The sequence below is a fragment of the Oryctolagus cuniculus genome, chromosome 17 (genome assembly GCF_051225735.1).
Source record: "Oryctolagus cuniculus isolate XC-2025 breed Fujian yellow rabbit chromosome 17, ASM5122573v1, whole genome shotgun sequence".
In the NCBI taxonomy this organism is placed as follows: domain Eukaryota; kingdom Metazoa; phylum Chordata; class Mammalia; order Lagomorpha; family Leporidae; genus Oryctolagus; species Oryctolagus cuniculus.
In genome coordinates this window covers 1,992,808-2,010,744 of record NC_142883.1, presented here as the reverse complement: position 1 = coordinate 2,010,744, position 17,937 = coordinate 1,992,808, and the positions used below count along the sequence as shown (strand labels likewise).

At 62.0% G+C, this 17,937-nt stretch overlaps 1 protein-coding gene across 2 annotated transcripts in view; it reads left to right on the top strand.

Annotated features, from left to right (window-relative positions):
* RNF213 (ring finger protein 213) overlaps positions 1 to 17,937 on the top strand; it is a 98,802-nt gene that overhangs the window by 13,176 nt on the left and 67,689 nt on the right. Inside the window, exons 7-17 of one of the 2 annotated variants that reach the window (XM_070060184.2) lie at positions 167 to 322; positions 1,613 to 1,815; positions 2,981 to 3,264; positions 4,035 to 4,294; positions 5,131 to 5,328; positions 6,599 to 6,821; positions 7,368 to 7,423; positions 8,499 to 8,652; positions 10,193 to 10,360; positions 12,587 to 12,676; positions 14,645 to 14,767. In XM_070060184.2, coding sequence (XP_069916285.2) covers positions 167 to 322; positions 1,613 to 1,815; positions 2,981 to 3,264; positions 4,035 to 4,294; positions 5,131 to 5,328; positions 6,599 to 6,821; positions 7,368 to 7,423; positions 8,499 to 8,652; positions 10,193 to 10,360; positions 12,587 to 12,676; positions 14,645 to 14,767 — 1,915 coding nt within the window. Of the gene's footprint in view, positions 1 to 166; positions 323 to 1,612; positions 1,816 to 2,980; positions 3,265 to 4,034; positions 4,295 to 5,130; positions 5,329 to 6,598; positions 6,822 to 7,331; positions 7,424 to 8,498; positions 8,653 to 10,192; positions 10,361 to 12,586; positions 12,677 to 14,644; positions 14,768 to 17,937 lie in introns of both variants that reach the window. The other variant, XM_070060183.2, reaches the window with a different exon arrangement.

The following is a 17,937-nucleotide window of genomic DNA, read 5'->3' as shown; positions in this document are numbered from 1 at the left end:
TGCCTATTAAATAAATAAATAGACGAGTAAATCTTTTTAAGGGAAGACAAGCGGGGCATGTGTGTGCACACATGGGCGTGTGCATGCGTGGACGCGTGTGTGTGCGTGTGCACAGGTTGTGGGCGGGACTGGACATGACCGGGTCTCCGTCTTGGCCTCCCTGCAGCGGGCTGAGCCCCGGCGAGGGAGTCACGGTGTACTTCCACGCTATCCTCTCTAAAAACTTCGACTTTGACCCCAGCCACCACAAAGTGTTCATCAGGGGAGGAGAGGAGCTGGGAAAGACCAAGTGGACGGATGTGTGCGAGATGAACTACACCAGGTGAGCACATGCAGGGCCCCACGCACACAGCACGTGTGCACAAGGAGGGCCCCGCGCACACAGCACACATGCACTTGGAGGGCCCCGCACACACAGCACACGTGCACACGGAGGGCCCCGCACACACAGCACACGTGCACACGGAGGGCCCCGCACACACAGCACATGTGAATACAGAGGGCCCCGTGCACACGGCACCTAAGTGAGCACATGGAGGGCCCCACGCACACAGCACACGTGCACACGGAGGGCCCCGCGCACACGGCACCTAAGTGAGCACACGGAGGGCCCCGCACACACAGCACACGTGCACATGGAGGGACCCGCACACACAGCACACGTGCACACGGAGGGCCCTGCGCACACAGCACATGTGCACACGGAGGGCCCCGCGCACACAGCACACGTGCACACGGAGGGCCCCGCACACACAGCACACGTGCACATGGAGGGACCCGCACACACAGCACACGTGCACACGGAGGGCCCTGCGCACACAGCACATGTGCACACGGAGGGCCCCGCGCACACAGCACACGTGCACACGGAGGGACCCGCACACACAGCACACGTGCACACATGGAGGGCCCCGCACACACAGCACACGTGCACACATGGAGGGCCCTGCGCACACAACACGTGTGCACACGGAGGGCCCCACGCACATGGCTCCCCAGGAGTACATGGAGAGCCCAGTGCACACGGCTCCCCGGTCAGTACACGGAGGGCCCTGTGCACACAGCACACATGCACTTGGAGGGCCCCGCACACACAGCACATGTGAATACAGAGGGCCCCGCGCACACGGCTCCCCAGGTCAGTACACGGAGGGACCCACGCACACAGCTCCCCAGTCAGTACATGGAGGGCCCCGCACACACAGCACACGTGCACACATGGAGGGCCCTGCGCACACAGCACGTGTGCACACGGAGGGCCCCGTGCACACAGCTCCCCAGTCAGTACACGGAGGGCCCCACGCACACGGCTCCCCAGGAGTACATGGAGAGCCCAGTGCACACAGCTCCCCGGTCAGTACACGGAGGGCCCCGTGCACACAGCAGCCCATCACGGAAACCTGTGGATGACCTCATGCTCGCTCAGTAAGGTGCCCAGCTCGGGGCAGTATCCCCTCGGGCCCGTCTGGGACCCGTGTCTTGTTTTGGAAGCACTGCTCCGGTTGGCTTTGGTTGCTAGCGCTGGGTCTGCGCCCGGTGCTGTGGCAGCGTGAGGAACTCAGGCTTCCGGGCTGGGGTCGGGGGGTGACCGGCTGGCATCCTGTGTTTGCAGGGACTTGCACGAGAACGGGTCCCTCATCGAAGGCAGCTTGGTCATCTCCAGGCAGCACCTGAACACGGCCATCCCCTACAAGTACGTCGTCCACCGCGGCAAAGACTCCGCGGAATACGAGTTCATCTACAAGCAGCAGCAGAGGTGGGGCGAGCACGTGAACCGCTGCCTGTGCGTGAAGTCCGCCCTCGTGGGCTCGGGAGGTGAGCCGGGGCCGTGGGGACGACCCTGCCCGAGGTTCCCCCACGGACAGACGGACGGACGGCCCGGGGAGAGCCGACACCTGCGCCCGCCCCGCTGGGGCTGTCGGGAGCGCCAGGGCCCTCTGCGGTTCTCCTGGCCGTTCCTGGGCCCTCTGTCCCCAGCCCTGGTGTCTGCCTGCGCCCCTCGTGCCGCCCTCAGCTCCCCTCTGTGCCTGGACACGCGCCGTTGGTCGGGGGAGCCGGGCATCGTGGGCTGGCTTTCCTCTTCTCTGTGCATCTGTGTCCTCGGGAGTCCGTGTCTCCAGGGTCTTGTTTGTCGTGTCTGCGTCCTGAGCGTTGGTTAGCGGGCACAGAAGGGCAGAGGCCTCGCCCCGTGAGTCCCCGGGCCCAGAGCCGCCCCGGTGACTCTGTCCAGCTTCCGCGATTTGGTGCGTTTCTGAGCGCTGTTTCTGTCCTGGGTGGTGGACTGAGAAGCCAGCTCCCCGGCCAGGGTGGGAGGCTGCCCAGGGTGGCCCAGAGAGAGCTGTGGCTTCTGTGGCACTGGAGATGGCCCCATTGAAAGAGCAGGAGGCCGGGGGCTGACCCGGGGCCTGGGCAGGTGTCACCGAGGAGGCGGCCCCCAGGCGGGGCGGGGCGGAGCTGGGCAGCCGGCCACTGCGCCCTCCGCCTGTCCTCTCTCTGCTTCTGTCTGCCTGTGTCCCCGTGGCCTCTGACCGTGGCGTTGCTCTCGTCCGTCTCCCGTCTTCTGGGGAGTGCCCCGTGCTCTCGGCCCTTCCCGCCCACACTGCTGTTATTTGCCGCTTGTGCCCGGAGCCAGGGGTTCAGCCCTTGTCCCGAGCAGGCGGCTGTGCCGGGGGCTCCGTGTGCGGCCGCCGGGACTGGGCATCCTTTGTGGGGTGGAGGAATGGGCGCACGTGCCACCTGGCGAGCTCACGTTTTAAGGGACGTCTTTGCTGGGCCTGCCTGCCGGTCACACAGAGATTCCGTGGCCGTGGACTCTTTGCCTGCCTGTCCCCCTCCAGGGGTCAGACCCCCAGTAGCCGGGGGGAGCGAGTCCAGCGGCCCTGAGTCTCCCGCCCCTCCCTTCCCGGCCGCTGTCTCTGTGTCTCTGCCTCGCGCCGGGCCCTGGGCGTCCCGCCTACAGCCTGGCTCTGGCGTCCCCCAGACTGGCACCAGTACGACGACATCATCCGCATGAGGCCGCCCGGGAAGATTCGGAAGTTGCTGGATAAATTCACGGACAACACGCGGAAGGACCTGGTGCGCGGGAAGCAGCTGGCGGCCGGCGTCATGCTGGACAGCATCTTCAGCGTCCTGCAGCCCTGGAGCCCCGTCAACCTCGGCAGCTTCTTCACGCAGCTGCAGCAGTTTTACGCCGTCGTCCGCGTGCCCATGGTGTACGAGGGCCAAGCCCAGCCCTGGAGGTCACTGCAGTACGAGGAGGCGCAGGTACCGGCGGGGAAGAGCGCCCGTCTGCTGCGCCAGGCCAAAGCCAGGAGCCAGGAGTCCGTCCTGGTCTCCCACGGCGGTGCAGGGGTCCAGGCGCTCGGGCCGTCTTCTGCTGCCTCTCCAGGTGCATTTGCAGGGAGCTGGATCTGAAGTGGAGCAGCCGGGACTCGAGCCAGCGCCCATATGGGATGCGGGCGTCATAAGCAGTGGCTAAACCCACCACGGGGCAGCGCCGGGCCCCAGGCTTCACTCCAGCCGCCAGCAGCCCCACCTGCCGGGCGGGCAGCCTCCCCCACCTGCCGGGCGGGCAGCCTCTCCCACCTGCCGGGCGGGCAGCCTCCCCCACCTGCTGGGCGGGCAGCCTCTCCCACCTGCCGGGCGGGCAGCCTCCCCCACCTGCTGGTGGTCACGTGAACCCTGACTTCCTGGCCAGTCAGTCCGTCCTGCCCGGGAGCACTTGTCAGCCTGTGCCCTTCTTCCTTGTCCCCGCGAGTCCTGCCCAGTACTGGTTCCCCCGGGCCTTGGGCAGAGTGGACATGAGGGGTAGAGGCCCCCTTACTGCCCCTCAGCCCCAGCGCAGTGCGGCCTGGCCCAGGCAGTTTTAGGCAGACTTGGAGCCACCTTGGAGGTGATGGTACAACTGCTCCTGCCGCCCTGCTGCCTGGCTCTCCGGGAGCCGAGGGGAGGAGCTGGGGGAGGCAGAGCCGTGCTCTGCGCGGGGTCCGGCTGCGGGCGGCCCCGTGACGCCCGCGTCTTCCTCCTGGGCCCAGGTGAAGGAGGACCTGTGGCAGTATCTGAAGAAGCAGATGGCACCGTTCCTGGAGGGAAAAGGCGGCGAGCACGCGCCCGGCGACGGCCCGGTGAGCAGCAAGCTGAGGATGGGCCTGATCATCCTTTTCTCGGTGGAGAAGTTTGACCTGTGCCTCCCACCGAGTGACCTGGGCCTGCTCTGCCGCCTGCTCGTGCCGGGTGCCCGCAGCGCCGACGCCCTCCATCACGACCTCAGTCACTTCCCCGGAACCTTGCACAGGTACGTCGGTGCTGCCGTGCGCGGCTGCCTCGCTGACCTGCCTTTGCCTACAAGAGCAGGTGCCAGCCCTGGAGTGGCCGGGCACGCCAGGGTCCCCCCGCGGGGTGGCCAGCGCCCTTCCTCTGCCGTGTTTGTGCCTGAAGCCATTCGCACTATCGGCCGCCCTGCCTCTGGGAAGCCCCGCGGTGCACAGGGTCTGGGGACTTCCTGGGAGCAGCCCAGATGTTCGCCCACGGCACTGCCCGTGCCCTGTGCTTGCAGAGCATGATTGTCACCGGCCTGGAAGGGTCGGAGGTGACAAGGCCAGGGCCTGTGCCAGGGAGGCTGCCTGGGGGCCTCCCTGAGCCCGCCTCTTTCCAGTCTGGTCTGCAGCTCTGATTGGTGGAACCTGAGAGTGACATTCGGGGCCTCCATGAGCGGCAGCTCTTGCTGGGACATCTGGTTTCAGGGGTTTTAACACTGGGGGTGGGGAGCGCCAGCGAGGAGGCGCGCGGGGTTAGCGTGTGCCCCCGGGCCATGTGCGGAGTGAGCGCACGTGTTTGGAAGGACGAGGACGCCCGGGCTCTGCAGGCTGCCCCGGCCTTGGCACTGCCCGGTGCTCAGATCGGCAGTGGCCTGGCGGCCTGGGCCCAGCCTCGCCCTGCAGCACAGCCCTCGGCTCTCTGCTCTCCCTGGGGGGCGGGGGAAGCAGCTCTGCAGCGTTTGCGGTGGGGATTGCCCGGTGTCCAGGGTCCCACTGGAGCACCCCAGCCCGCAGCCATGCGGTGCTCACCTCCCCGCGGGGCGGGCCCCACACGGCCGACGTCGGCTCACCGCGGCGTCCCCCGTGCCTGCAGCTGGCGAATGTTCTTGGTGAACCTGTGTCAGAGGTGCATGGAGAGCAAGGTGGACTCCTGGCTGGCCGTGCTGCCCGTCCTGCACTACTTCATGGAGCTGTCGCCGCCCAGCAGGGACGTGGCCAGCCAGCCCGAGGACAGCTGGGCGGCCCTCCAGGGCATCTCCTTCTGTCCGTTCCGGGAGAAGACGCCAGAGCCGTAAGTGGCCGAGTGGGGCCGGATCCTTCCCCTCAGGGTGCCCCCGCACCGGGGGGCCCGCGGCTGACGACAGCGCCTCGCGCTCTGTGCGCCTGGGACGGTCAGGCTGCGTGGGCTTAGAGAGCCAGCTCCGCGGAGCCTTGTTTGTCCTGCACTGACCAGTGCCCCGGGAACAGCTTTGCCTGCCCGGCTGGAGCAGGGCTGCCCGTGTCCGCCTAAGGCGTGAAGGTCGGCGACTCCTCAGCCGGCCGCTTGTTCCTGGGCACCTGGGCACCGTCCCGCTGGGGAGCTCCGCCCGTGCAGCTGTCGCCTTGAGATGAATTCCTGAGGGCGGAAGTGCTGTGACAGGCTCTGTGTGCGCCTCGCCCGGTGTGGGCTCCGGGCAGCGCAGTGGGCGGGGGACAGACCCTGACCTCGGCCACACAGCAGGGCCTCCCCTGCGTCACAGGAGAGTGATCGCACACACAGAGCCACACCACGGGCTGGGGTGGGGGATGGTCCTACTAAATACTGAGTTCATTTCGTTACAGTTACAGAGGTCATCCCAGGGCCCGCGGCACCGGGTTGAGCCGCTGCCTGCATCCCCTGTGAGCTCCGGTTCCAGTTCTGGCTGCTCCGCTTCCTGCCCGGCTGCCTGACAACAAACTGGCAAGGTGGTGGAAGACGGGCCGAGCGCTTGAGCCCCTGACTCCCACATGGGGGACCCGGATGGAGGTTCAGGCTCCCGGCTTCGGCCTGGCCCAGCCCTGGCCGGTGTGGCCGTTTGGGGAGTAAAACAGTGGATGGCAGATTCCCTCTGTTTCTTACTCTCTCTATTTGTCTCTCTGCCTTCTAAATAAATAGATAAAATTTTAAATGTCAGAGTAAGAAAAAATTAAGTATATGACCTTATAATGTGATTTTATAGTTTAAACAAGGTTGTGCTTTATATTTTTAAAAGATTTATTTACCTATTCGAAAGGCAGAGAGAGGTCTTCCCTCTGCTGGTTCACTCCCCAGTTGGCCGCAATGGCAGGAGCTGTGCTGATCTGAAGCCAGGAGCCAGGAGCTTCTTCCGGGTCTCCCACGTGGGCGCAGGGGCCCAAGCACCTGGGCCACCTTCCACTGCCTTCCCAGGTGCTTTAGCAAGGAACTGGATGGGAAGTGGAGCAGCCGGGACTTGAACCAGCGCTCACGTGTGATGTGGTGCTGCAGGCGGCCCCACTGGAGTTCTGTGTTCTCGTGTGCCCCTGGTTGTCAGTCCTGGTTCAGGTCTGTTTCCTCTGCACAGGAACCAGCTGCTTCAGGTCATGGAACGGAACCAGCACTTGCTGGGCCTGGATCAGTATCTCTTCCGCTCCTGGTTTAGTTTGCTTCCTCTGGGGCAGCTGGTGCACTACATGGAGAACTTCGCCGAGCACCTGACTGGCTGTCCTGCCCGGGTCCTGGACTGTTTCCTGGGGACTGCCTACCGGCTGCAGGAACATTCCTGGGTCGGGTACCTGAACACAAAGGTGCGTGGTCTGCACTGGGCCCTCGGGCTGCGGCAGGGGGCGGCCTGGCCTGGGGCGGCCCTTGCTCCTTGGAGCTAGGAGTGGATTTGAGTTGGGTCGTCTTCCACTGCTTTCCCAGGCCATAGCAGAGAGCTGGATTGGAAGTGGAGCAGCCGGGACTTGAAGTGGCGCCCATATGGGATGCTGGCGCCGCCAGCAGCCACTTAACCCGCTATGCCACAGCGCCGGCATAGTTAAACACAATTTATTTATTTATTTGGAGGGCAGAGTGACAGAGAGAGAGGAAGAGAGAAAGACCTTCCACCCACTGGTTCACTCCCCAAATGGGCGCCACAGCCGGAGTGGGGCCAGGCTGAAGCCAGGAGCTTCCTCCAGGTCTCCCATGTGGGTGCGGGGATCCAAGCCCGTGGGCCACCTGCTGCTCTCCCAGGCCTTTCGCGGGAGCTCCATGGGAAGCAGAGGAGCCGGACTCCAGCCCGTGGGTGGTTTACTTCATTCTGTTCTCAGCAGACATCGACGTCTTACTTCCGCCCCTCCCTGCCGCAGGCTATCAAGAAGGTCTTCCAGATGCTGCTGCACCTGCTGGACATCTGTCAGACCGCGTGAGTAAAGAGCGAAGGGCGTGGTCCCACCGTGGGCTTGCGAGTGTCACTGCTCGTCCCTTTGATTGACAGTGTCATGCTACTGTTGTCCCGGGAGAGCCATTGTCCATCACAGTGTATTCTGTTTCTCCTTGTGGGTCAGTCTTGTAGCCATCAATTAGTTGAAAGGTTTGTTGATTTGAAATGCAGAGTGACTGACGGAGAGAGAGAGAGATCTGTCCAGTTCACTCCCCAGGTGGCCGCAACAGGCAGGGCTGGAGCCGGCTCTCCCACGTGGCCGTCTGCCCTGCCTCCTAGTGGCAGGAGGCTGGGTTGGACGCAGAGTAGCCGGGACTGAGACCGGGCCTCCCAAGGGGTGCTCCGCGCCCTCTGCCCCGCCAGCCCTGGCATCTTCAGTTTTCGAACCACAGACACCCGCTGCTGGGACCTGGGTCGTTTCCACCCGGCCTTCGTCCCGCGCGTCCTCCCGTGTCTGTGTCTTCACCCCTTGAACGTTGAGTCCTTGGGTGACCCGGAAGTCGGGTCGGCTTCGAGTCATGCATAAGGTGACTGCACCATCCCCTGCAGTGGTTTGCTCCCGGGCGTCTGTGGGACGTCGTCTCCCTGTGGGACGGGGCGCCGAGAGTGAGTGGAAGTGCAAGGGGGCTGTGGGTGCCTGCCGAGATGCACTGGTTCGCTCCCCAAATTCCTGCAACAGCCAGGGCCCAGCCCCGCTGACGCCGAGTCTGGAACTCAGCCTGGGTCTGCGCGTGGGTGGCAGGGACCCGGGTACTTGAGCCGTCACCGGCTGCCTCCCGGGCGCTAAACACGAGCAGTGGGGACTCGAACCCAGGTACTCAGATACGAGAAGTGGGCGTCCCACGCGGAGACCGGACGCCCGTGCTGGACGCCTGCCCACTGACGGGGCAGAGCCCGAGGACTTGCTTCCTTGTCACCCTGGTCGTGGGTTTGACCACAGGGCTCGAGAGAACGCTGTAGTCGTCGGCATTTTCCAGGGAGGGGTCTGGTCCGGGGGGCTCGGGGCCGCTGCCCGTGTCCTCGGCGGCGTGGACACGCTCTCCTCGCTCTGGGGCAGGATCGTCCAGGAGGACTTGCTGCAGGCCTGCCGGGCGGTGTGCTTGAGACTCCATGAGCTCGCCTGCGGCATCACCAAGAGCGAGAAGTTCTACAAGATCCCTGCCTTGTCTGCGGAGGCCGTGTGCAAACTGCTCGTCCTGCAGCCCGCCGCGGTGAGTGGGGGTGACTGCGACGCGCCCTGCCGGGCGGGCTCCCCACTCGCTCCCCGGGGGCTGGAACGCCACGTGCACCCTGCCGGGCGGGCTCCCCACTCGCTCCCTGAGGGCTGGAATGCCACGTGCACCCTGCCGGGCAGGCTCCCCACTCGCTCCCTGGGGGCTGGAACGCCACGTGCACCCTGCCCGGGCGGGCTCCCCACTTGCTCCCTGAGGGCTGGAATGCCACGTGCACCCTGCCGGGCGGGCTCCCCACTCGCTCCCCGGGGGCTGGAACGCCACGTGCACCCTGCCGGGCGGGCTCCCCACTCGCTCCCCGGGGGCTGGAATGCCACGTGGACCCTGCCGGGTGGGCTCCCCACTCGCTCCCCGGGGGCTGGAATGCCATGTGCACCCTGCCGGGCGGGCTCCCCACTCGCTCCCCGGGGGCTGGAATCCGACACGGTGGCTGATTTAGATCTCAGATACTTAGTGGACACCTAAGAGCAGGGTCTGTGCCCTGGGTCTCCTGGGACTTAGCTGGGAGGCAGGGATTCACTCGGCTCTACAGCCACAGGGAAACCACGGGGCCTCGAGGCCAGGCAAGGACTCTCCCACGATAACCGTCCTTGTTCCCTGATTCCATATTTCACAGGGGACAGGGACCATTTCTCTCTCTAAATAACCCACACGTCCAAGCCCGGCCGTCCCCACCGAGGTACAGCAAGCAAGGGCCACAGGTGCAGGTGCAGGGCTGTGGGCCTGTCTCCCTGTGTGCACTCTCGGGCCCTGGGCTGATCCCAGCTCCCCTGCACCCCTTCGTCGTCCCGACTTCTGTGCCTGCAGTCAGCCTCGCCCGTCTCTGAGCACTTCCTGTCCTGGCTGTCACTCAGGCCCGCACGTCACTGGTGCTGCTTCATTTCCCGGCAGCATTGGTCCTCTTGGGTTTGTGCGCCTCAGCCTAGAGTGATGTAAGGCCTTGTAGTCCCACTGTCCACGTCTTCTTGCTAATGCTTGTTTATGTTCCTCAACTTGGAAGGCAGAGAGAGTAAGAGAGAGGGAGGGAGAGAGAGGGAGATGAAGGTTCTCGGTCACCCCTCTCTGTCCACCTCTGCTGGCTGCTGGGGAGTTGTGTGTGTCTGGGCGACAGTTCAAGACCGAAGGTGGCCCTGGGTGATCACAAGGGACACTTCTGGATTGTTCTAGAAGGTGCCGTGCAAGGGCCAGCATGTTCCATTCCCAGTTGGGAGCCACCGGGCCACCTGGGGAGGGGCAGGCCAGGCCGCCGCTGGGGCCCTGCCTGGAGGAGGCACAGCTACTCCACTGGGCCTCTGGCCGCCCAGGCAGAGAGTGCTCGGCTCTCAGCCTTTCACGGAAGCTGCTGTGGCTGATCCTTCCCCCCACTGTCTGGCTGGGTCCAGAACTTTCTGGGGAAATCAGAGAGCCTGTCCAAGGTGGGCTTCACATGAGGGCTGTGTGTGGCATCTGCAGGGGGCACTGGGGACAAGTGACGCATGGTGGTGTCCAAAAGCCCAAGTGAGCCCCCCCGTTCTTGCAGGACTCCGTGGGGGGGCCTGGGGCGGCAGCCGGGAGGAGCTCGGGCACGGCCGCCTTCCAGGGGACGCTGGCCGCCACGAGGGCCTGGCTCCAGGGGGTCTTCCAGGAGAACATGCTCAAGAACTCGCATTTCTCTGCCGTCCGGTTCACCTACCCCGACGAGATCCAGGTGACTGCTGGGAGCGGGACACTGCTCAGGGCTCCCGGGGAGGGGTGTGCCGCGGCTGAGCTTCCGTGTGACCGCGTCCTGAGGCCTGTGGGCACTGTGCTCCCTCTGTGGAATGAGGACTGGCCGTTCCCCCAGCAGGGCCGCTCCTGGGGCACGGGAGACAGCAAGCAGGTGGGAGGAGCCGCCGCACCTCTTGCCTGGCATGCGGCCAGCAGGATCTCAGTAGTGGTGGTGGTAGTGATGGTGGTGTTGGTGTTGTGTTGGTGATGGTGGTGACTGTGGTATCGGTGTTGGTGATGGTCGTGGTGGGGGTGGTGATGGTCGTGGTAGTGGTAGTGTTTTTGGTGGTTGTGATGGTGTTGGTAGAGAGGTGATGGTGATCATGGTGTTGTTGATTGTGTTGGTGTTGACAGTATCATTGGTGGTGGTGTTGGTGGTGTGGTGATGTTGATGGTAGTTATGATGGTGGTTGTGATGGTGGCAATGATAGAGATGATGGTGATGGTGGTCATGGTGGTGTTGATGTTGGTGGTGGTTGTGGTGGTGATGGTGTTTGGTAATGGCGGAGGTACAGGTGACAGTGTGATGATGGTGGTGGTGATAGTGTTGGTTGTGATGGTGTTGGTGGTAGAGATGGTGGTGGTGGTGATGGTGGTGTTGGTGGTGTTGATGGTGATGGTGTTGGTAGTTATGGTGTTGGTGGTAGAGGTGGTGTTGGTGGTGGTGATAGTGATGGTGTTGGTGGTTGTGATGGTGTTGGTAGTAGAGATGATGGTGATGATGGTGTTGGTGTTGATGGTATCAGTGTTGGTGGTGATGGTGATGGTGGTGGTGGTTGTGATGTGGTGGTGGTAGAGGTGATGGTGATGTTGGTATTGATGGTGTTTGTGGTGTTGATGGTGTTGATGGTGTTGGTTGTGGTGTTGATGGCATTGGTGGTGTTGATGGTGATGGTGTTGGTAGTTATGGTGTTGGTGGTAGAGGTGATGGTGGTGTTGGTGGTGTTGGTGGTGATGGTGTTGGTGGTAGAGGTGATGGTGATGTTGGTGGTGATGGTGATAGTGCAGTGGTAGTGATGCTGTTTGTGGTAATGGTGGTGGTACAGGTGATGGTGTGATGGTGGAGTGGTGGTGATGATAGTGATGGTGTTGGTGGTTGTGATGGTGTTGGTGGTAGAGGTGATGGTGATGACGGTGTTGGTGTTGATGGTATCAGTGTTGTTGATGGTCATGGTGGTGGTGATGGTGATGTTGGTATTGATGGTGATGGTGTTGGTAGTTATGGTGTTGGTGGTAGAGGTGATGGTGGTGTTGGTGGTGATGATAGTGATGGTGTTGGTGGTTGTGATGGTGTTGGTAGTAGAGATGATGGTGATGATGGTGTTGGTGCTGATGGTATCAGTGTTGTTGATGGTGGTGATGGTGATGGTGGTGGTGGTTGTGATGGTGGTGGTGGTAGAGGTGATGGTGATGTTGGTATTGATGGTGTTTGTGGTGGTGTTGATGATGTTGGTTGTGGTGCTGATGGTGTTGGTGTTGTGGTAGTGATGGCACAAACAGGTCTTGTGGGCTCCTGTAAAAGGCTCCATCTGAGGGCAGCTAAGCGGTTGGGTGGGGCAGCCGGGGAAGGTACGGAAACTGCCTCTTCCTGTGGAACCTGACGGGTTCTTGCCAAAGACATTTCGGTGGGACTCAGATCCTGGGGAGAGGGGAAGACAGAGCTGCTGGGGAGACAGTCTACCACGGGGGCGGCTGGGCTTTCACCAGTCCTCACCATCATCAGAGGAAAAGGCCTCCGGAAGTGGGAGGCGACAGCAGAGTCCCTGGGCTGGGCCCGGATGGGAGAGGTGGGGTCGTCGGGGCAGCCCCACGGGGCGTCCTGGCCAAGCAGGGAGCCGCTCGTTTACAGAGGGGGGAGACAGGGCTCCAGGGGGACGCGTTTGGGTGTCCTTGCAATGTTTTTGTACGAACAGAACTCTGGAGTGCAACCCTTTCGATAAACGACAGTCATGGTGCAGGTGGCCAAGGTGGGGCCTGGCGCAGCGGGGCCTGGGGGTGGAGGCCGAGGTGGCCGCCGTGACTGCCGCCGGCACAGCCACGGGTGGTGGGCCCGGCGTCCTGAGTGCAGCACTCGCCGTGCCACCCCCGGGACCCGTCCTGGTGTCGGGGGCGGCTCTGGCCCGAGCTGCGTGGTGACTGTTGCCTTCCTGTGGGTTTTGTTTTGCAGGTCTGGAGGCGGCTGGTGGAAATAGGCTTCCCCGCGGAGCTGGGCTGGAAGGAGTCCCTGCTGGGAGACCTGGAGGGGAGGCTCAGACAGGTACCGGCGGCCGGGGCGCGGGCCTCAGAGCACCGACAACAGCCAACAGATAGGAGCGGCGCAGGGCCGGCCTCTTGTTGGCAGGGAGTAGAAGGAATCACAGCTTGGTGTTTCTTTCTTTTTTTAAAGATTTATTTATTTATTTATTTATTTATTCATTTAGAAGTCAGAGTTACAGAGAGAGAGGGAAGAGATGGAGAGAAACTGTCCATCCATTGGTTCACCCTCAAATGGCCACAACGGCCAAAGCTGAGCAGGTCCAAAGCCAGGAGCCAGGAGCTTCTTCTTTTTTTTTTTTTTATTTTTTATTTTTTATTTATTTTTTTTTTTATTTTTGATAGGCAGAGTGGACAGTGAGAGAGAGAGACAGAGAGAGAAAGGTCTTCCTTTGCCGTTGGTTCACCCTCCAATGGCCGCCACTGCAGCCGGCGCACCGCGCTGATCCGATGGCAGGAGCCAGGAGCCAGGTGCTTCTCCTGGTCTCCCATGGGGTGCAGGGCCCAAGCACCTGGGCCATCCTCCACTGCACTCCCTGGCCACAGCAGAGAGCTGGCCTGGAAGAGGGGCAACCGGGACAGAATCCGGCGCCCCGACCGGGACTAGAACCCGGTGTGCCGGCGCCGCAAGGTGGAGGATTAGCCTATTGAGCCACGGCGCTGGCTACCAGGAGCTTCTTCTTGGTCTCCCACATGGGTGCAGGGCCCAAGCACTTGGGCATCTTCCACTGCCTTCCCAGGCCACAGCAGAGAGCTGCATTGGAAGTGGAACAGCCAGGACTCGAACTGGTGCCTGTGTGGAGTGCTGGTGCCACAGTGGCTTTACCTGCCTCGCCATGGCACTGGTCCCCCGCCTAGTATTTCTGTTTTAGATCCATCTTGGTTGTGTTTTTTGTTTGTTTGTTTGTTTGTTTTTTGGACAGGCAGAGTTAGACAGTGAGAGAGAGAGACAGAGAGAAAGGTCTTCCTTCCGTTGGTTCACCCCCCAAATGGCCACTACGGCCGGTGCTGCGCCCATCCAAAGCCAGGCGCTTCCTCCTGGTCTCCCATGGGGTGCAGGGCCCAAGCACCTGGGCCATCCTCCACTGCACTCCCTGGCCACAGCAGAAAGCTGGCCTGGAAGAGGGGCAACCGGGACAGAATCCGGCGCCCCGACCGGGACTAGAACCCGGTGTGCCGGCGCCGCAAGGCGGAGGATTAGCCTAGTGAGCCGCGGCGCCAGCCTTTTTTTTTTTTTTTTTAATTTATTTGTTCAAAAGGTGGAGGGACACAGGAAGAGAGGTCTTCCATCTGCTGACTCACTCCCCAAACGGCCACAGCAGCCAGAGCTGGGCCGGGCTGAAGCCAGGAGCCTGGAGCTCCATCTGGGTCTCCCACGCGGGTGCAGGGCCCCAGCATGGGGCGTCTTCTGCTGCCTCCCAGGGGCATCAGCAGGGAGCTGGGGCGGAAGTGGAGCAGCCGGGACTCCAGCTGATGCTCTGACGTGGGATGCGGGTCCCGGGCGGCAGCCTAGCTGTGGCTGCTCAGCGCCCGCCCCCCGGTCCTTCCTGCGGAGTTTGACCCCAGAAGAATGGTTCATTGTTTTGTTGGGCTGTTGCAGAGTCTGGCCATCACAGAACCCCAGGAGTTCACGGGGTGAGCCCCCCCCATGCAGGAGCCCTGAGTGGCCTGCTGGGGACGCGAGTCTCACCCGACGCAGTGACCATGGAGAATCAAAAGCGTTCTTCCTTTTGAATTCAGACTGTGGGCCAATTCGTGTTCACTGGTCTGTGTGGCTGTTGCGTGGCTCTTTGTAGACTTTCAGGGGCGTGGAAAAAAGACCAGTTTCTCCGACTTTGCTGCTTTTGCCGGCGGCTCTTATTTCATTCTAACCGTGCCGGTCCGGTCTGGGTGTGGGGCCAGGGGACGGGTGGGTGTGGGCCAGGGAGATGTGGGCAGCCCCAGGAGCCCTCACTGCCCTCCGCGGTTGCAGGAGAGGCCGCTCGCCCAGATCTCCGCCTACTGCAGCACCCGCTGGGACACCGCAGGCCCCGAGGACAGCGTGGCCCAGAGCTTTGAGAAGTGCGTCATCGAAGCCGTGAGCTCAGCCTGCCAGGTAACCGACCAACCTCTCCTGGGAACACGCTGGGGCTCCCGTGGGTCAGCTCGGGGCTGCTAGTGAGGCCGCTGGGTCTGAGACCCTGCGTGGCGCGCGGCGTCGGGAGTGGGTGTCCGCTTCCTGCCCTGTAAGCTCTGCTCCTTCCCCACTCCTGAGCTGACCCCTCCTCCAGGTGGCCCCAAGGTCTCCTGTGCGTCACATGAGGTCATAGCCACACACGTGCTACCTTGGCCCAGTCTCGCTCTTTGCAGTTTTACTTATTTATTTAAATCTTTACTTTTTAAAAAAGTATTTATTTATATTTATTTGAAAGGCAGAGAGAGAGAGAGAGGTCTTCCATCCACTGGTCACTCCTCAAATGACTGCAATGGCCCGAGCTGGTCCAGACCGAAGTCAGGAGCCTGGAACTCTGTCTTCCATGTACTGGTTCACTCCCTAAATGGCCACGAGGCCAGAGCTGGGCCAATCTGAAGCCAGGAGCTTCTTCCAGGTCTCCCATGTGGGTGCAGGGCTCCAAGCACTGGCCCATTCTCTGCTGTTTTTCCCAGGCACATTAGCAGGGGGCTGGATCAGATGTGGAGCAGCTGAGACTTGAACCTGCGCCCATATGGGCTGCTGGCACCGCAGGCAGTACTTAACCCACGGTGCCACGGTGCTGGCCCCAGACTGTCCCCTGCATGCCTGCAACATGTGGGCCAGGGCTGGAGCCCAGGGCTGGGGATTCAGTCCACGCCTCCCTCTAGGGCGGCAGGGACCCGAGTCCTCACACTGCTGTCACTGCTTCCCGGGGTGTGCCTTCGAGGGGGCAGAGGGAAGGCTGGAGCCCGGGCACTCGACGCGGGTGGGGGCGCCCCGCTGCCTTCCCCTGACCCTCAGCTCGTGCGAGGCGCGCTCTCGCTCTCTCTCTCTCTCTCTCTCTCTCTCTCTCTTGTTAAGCGCTTTATTGCGGTATCGCTTGCGCACTGTGCAATCCACCCCTGGATGTAGCGTCCCGTGGTTCTGGGCACCTCCGCAGACCCGTACAGCCGCCTCCGCGTCACCCCAGAGCGCTGTCACAGCCTCCAAAGCGGCCCAGAGCCGCCAGCCTCTGCCGCTCCCGGCCCAGCCGCTGCCTCCCCGTGTCTGCGGGGCTCTGGGCGCTGTCACTGCAGGAGCTCCTGGGGCTGCGGCCTTTGTGTCTGCCGATTCCTCTTAGCCTGCGGGAGTGTGAGTGAGTGTGTAAGTGTGTGTGAGTGTGTAGTGGGTTAGTGTGAGAGTGTGTGAGTGTAGTGTGTGAGAGTGTAGTGTGTTAGTGTGAGTGTGTAAGAGTGTGTGAGTGTAGTGTGTGCGTGTAGTGAGTGTGTAAATGTGTGTGAGTGTGTAGTGTGTGAGTGTAGTGTGTGAGTGTGTGTAAGAGTGTGTGAGTGTAGTGTGTAAGTGTGTGTGTAAGCGTGTGGGTGTGTGAGCATATTGTGAATGTGTAAGTGTATGAGAATGTGTAAGTGATTGTGTGTGTGAATGTAAGAGTGTGTATGTATGTGAGAGCATGTGTGAATGTAAGTGTGAGTGTGTAAGTGTATGTGAGTGTGTGTGTATGTGTCAGACTGTGTGAGTGTGTGTGTGTACTCCCTCCTCGTGGACGAGTGTCCTCTGTCCGCTTGTCCACAGCCGGGTGAGTGTGTGTGAGTGTGTGTGTGTACTCCCTCCTCGTGGGCGAGTGTCCTCTGTCCGCTTGTCCACAGCCGGGTGAGTGTGTGAGTGTGTGTGAGTGTGTGTGTGTACTCCCTCCTCATGGACGAGTGTCCTCTGTCCGTCTGTCCACAGCCGGGTGAGTGAGTGTGAGTGTGTGTGTGTGTGTGTGTGTACTCCCTCCTCATGGACGAGTGTCCTCTGTCTGCTTGTCCACAGCCGGGTGAGTGAGTGTGAGTGTGTGTGTGTACTCCCTTCCTCCTCGTGGACGAGTGTCCTCTGTCCGCTTGTCCACAGCCGGGTGAGTGTGCGTTCGGCTGCTGGAGGCATTGCCGGGCCAGTCTCTGTAGCTTCAGGTCCTCTCTCCTGGGCTGTAACGGGTCCCGTGGGAGCTGCGTCAGGGGCTGACGAGTGGTCACGGGGATGGGCAGTGGCTGGCTGATGGCTCACGGTCCCCGCAGTGGGGGCTTCGCAGTGGGGGCTCCGCGTCTGTTTCCCAGCTCGGATTCTGGCGGTGCCAGTGGGCGTGGCTTTGACTTGCAGATCTCTGATGACCGCGGCTTCGGGCGTCTTCTGTGTCTTGCTTGCAGGAGTTCTGTGTTGCTCCTTCCCTGTGGGGGTCTCCGGGCAGCTACTCCATCTGCGTCTTCTCCCATCCTGGGGGCTCGCTTTTCACTGTGGGGGGGCGGTCAGGCCATTCATGGAGGGCTTGGGAGGGTCTCGAAGAAGCGCTGAGCAGGCGGGGCCCTCCCTGGCCTCCTTGCTCGCAAGCTGTGCTGGTTTCCTCTTCTGAAGCGCAGAGATGTTTGCTTTTGGTGAAGTCCAGTCCCTGTTGGGATCAGAGACTCCCTCGGCACACCCGGGCGTGGGGTTCACCCTCTCGCTCCCCTCTGAGGCCGTGGCAGGCTCAGCTCCCGGCCCCGGCCTGGGATCTGCCCGAGGCCCTTGCTGTGTTTGGGGTGTACCTGCCCGCGGGGCCCAGCTGTGCTGGCGCTGCTCCTGAGGGCAGCGTGCTGGCCCCCTTGGACGACCTTGGACTTGACCGCAGCCATGTGCGTTTTCTGCGCTGTCCGTCCGTTTCTTGGCCCGTTCACCGCCCTTTGCTTTCAGTGCTTTAGTTCCGGGGTTCAAGTATGCGCTGCTTCCGTTGGGTTTCTTTCCAGCGCTTTAGGCTCCTGCTGTGGCCGCCGAAGTTGTTCCTTCCCTTCCTCAGCTCGTTCACTGCGAGTGTGCAGAATCCCAGCTGCCCGGTGTCTGTCCTGCGGCTGTGCTGGTGAGAGTGAGTGTGCACGCGTGTGTGTGCGCACGAGTGTGTACCTGAATGTGAGCATGTGTGCACACGAATGTATGCACATGAGTGTGTACATGAGTGTGTATCTGCGTGTATACACGAATGAGCATGTGTGTACATGTGTGTGTATACATGAGTGTACACGAGTGTGTGTACCTGTGTGTACGCGTGAGCGTGTGTGCACGAGTGTGTGTGCACACGAATGTAT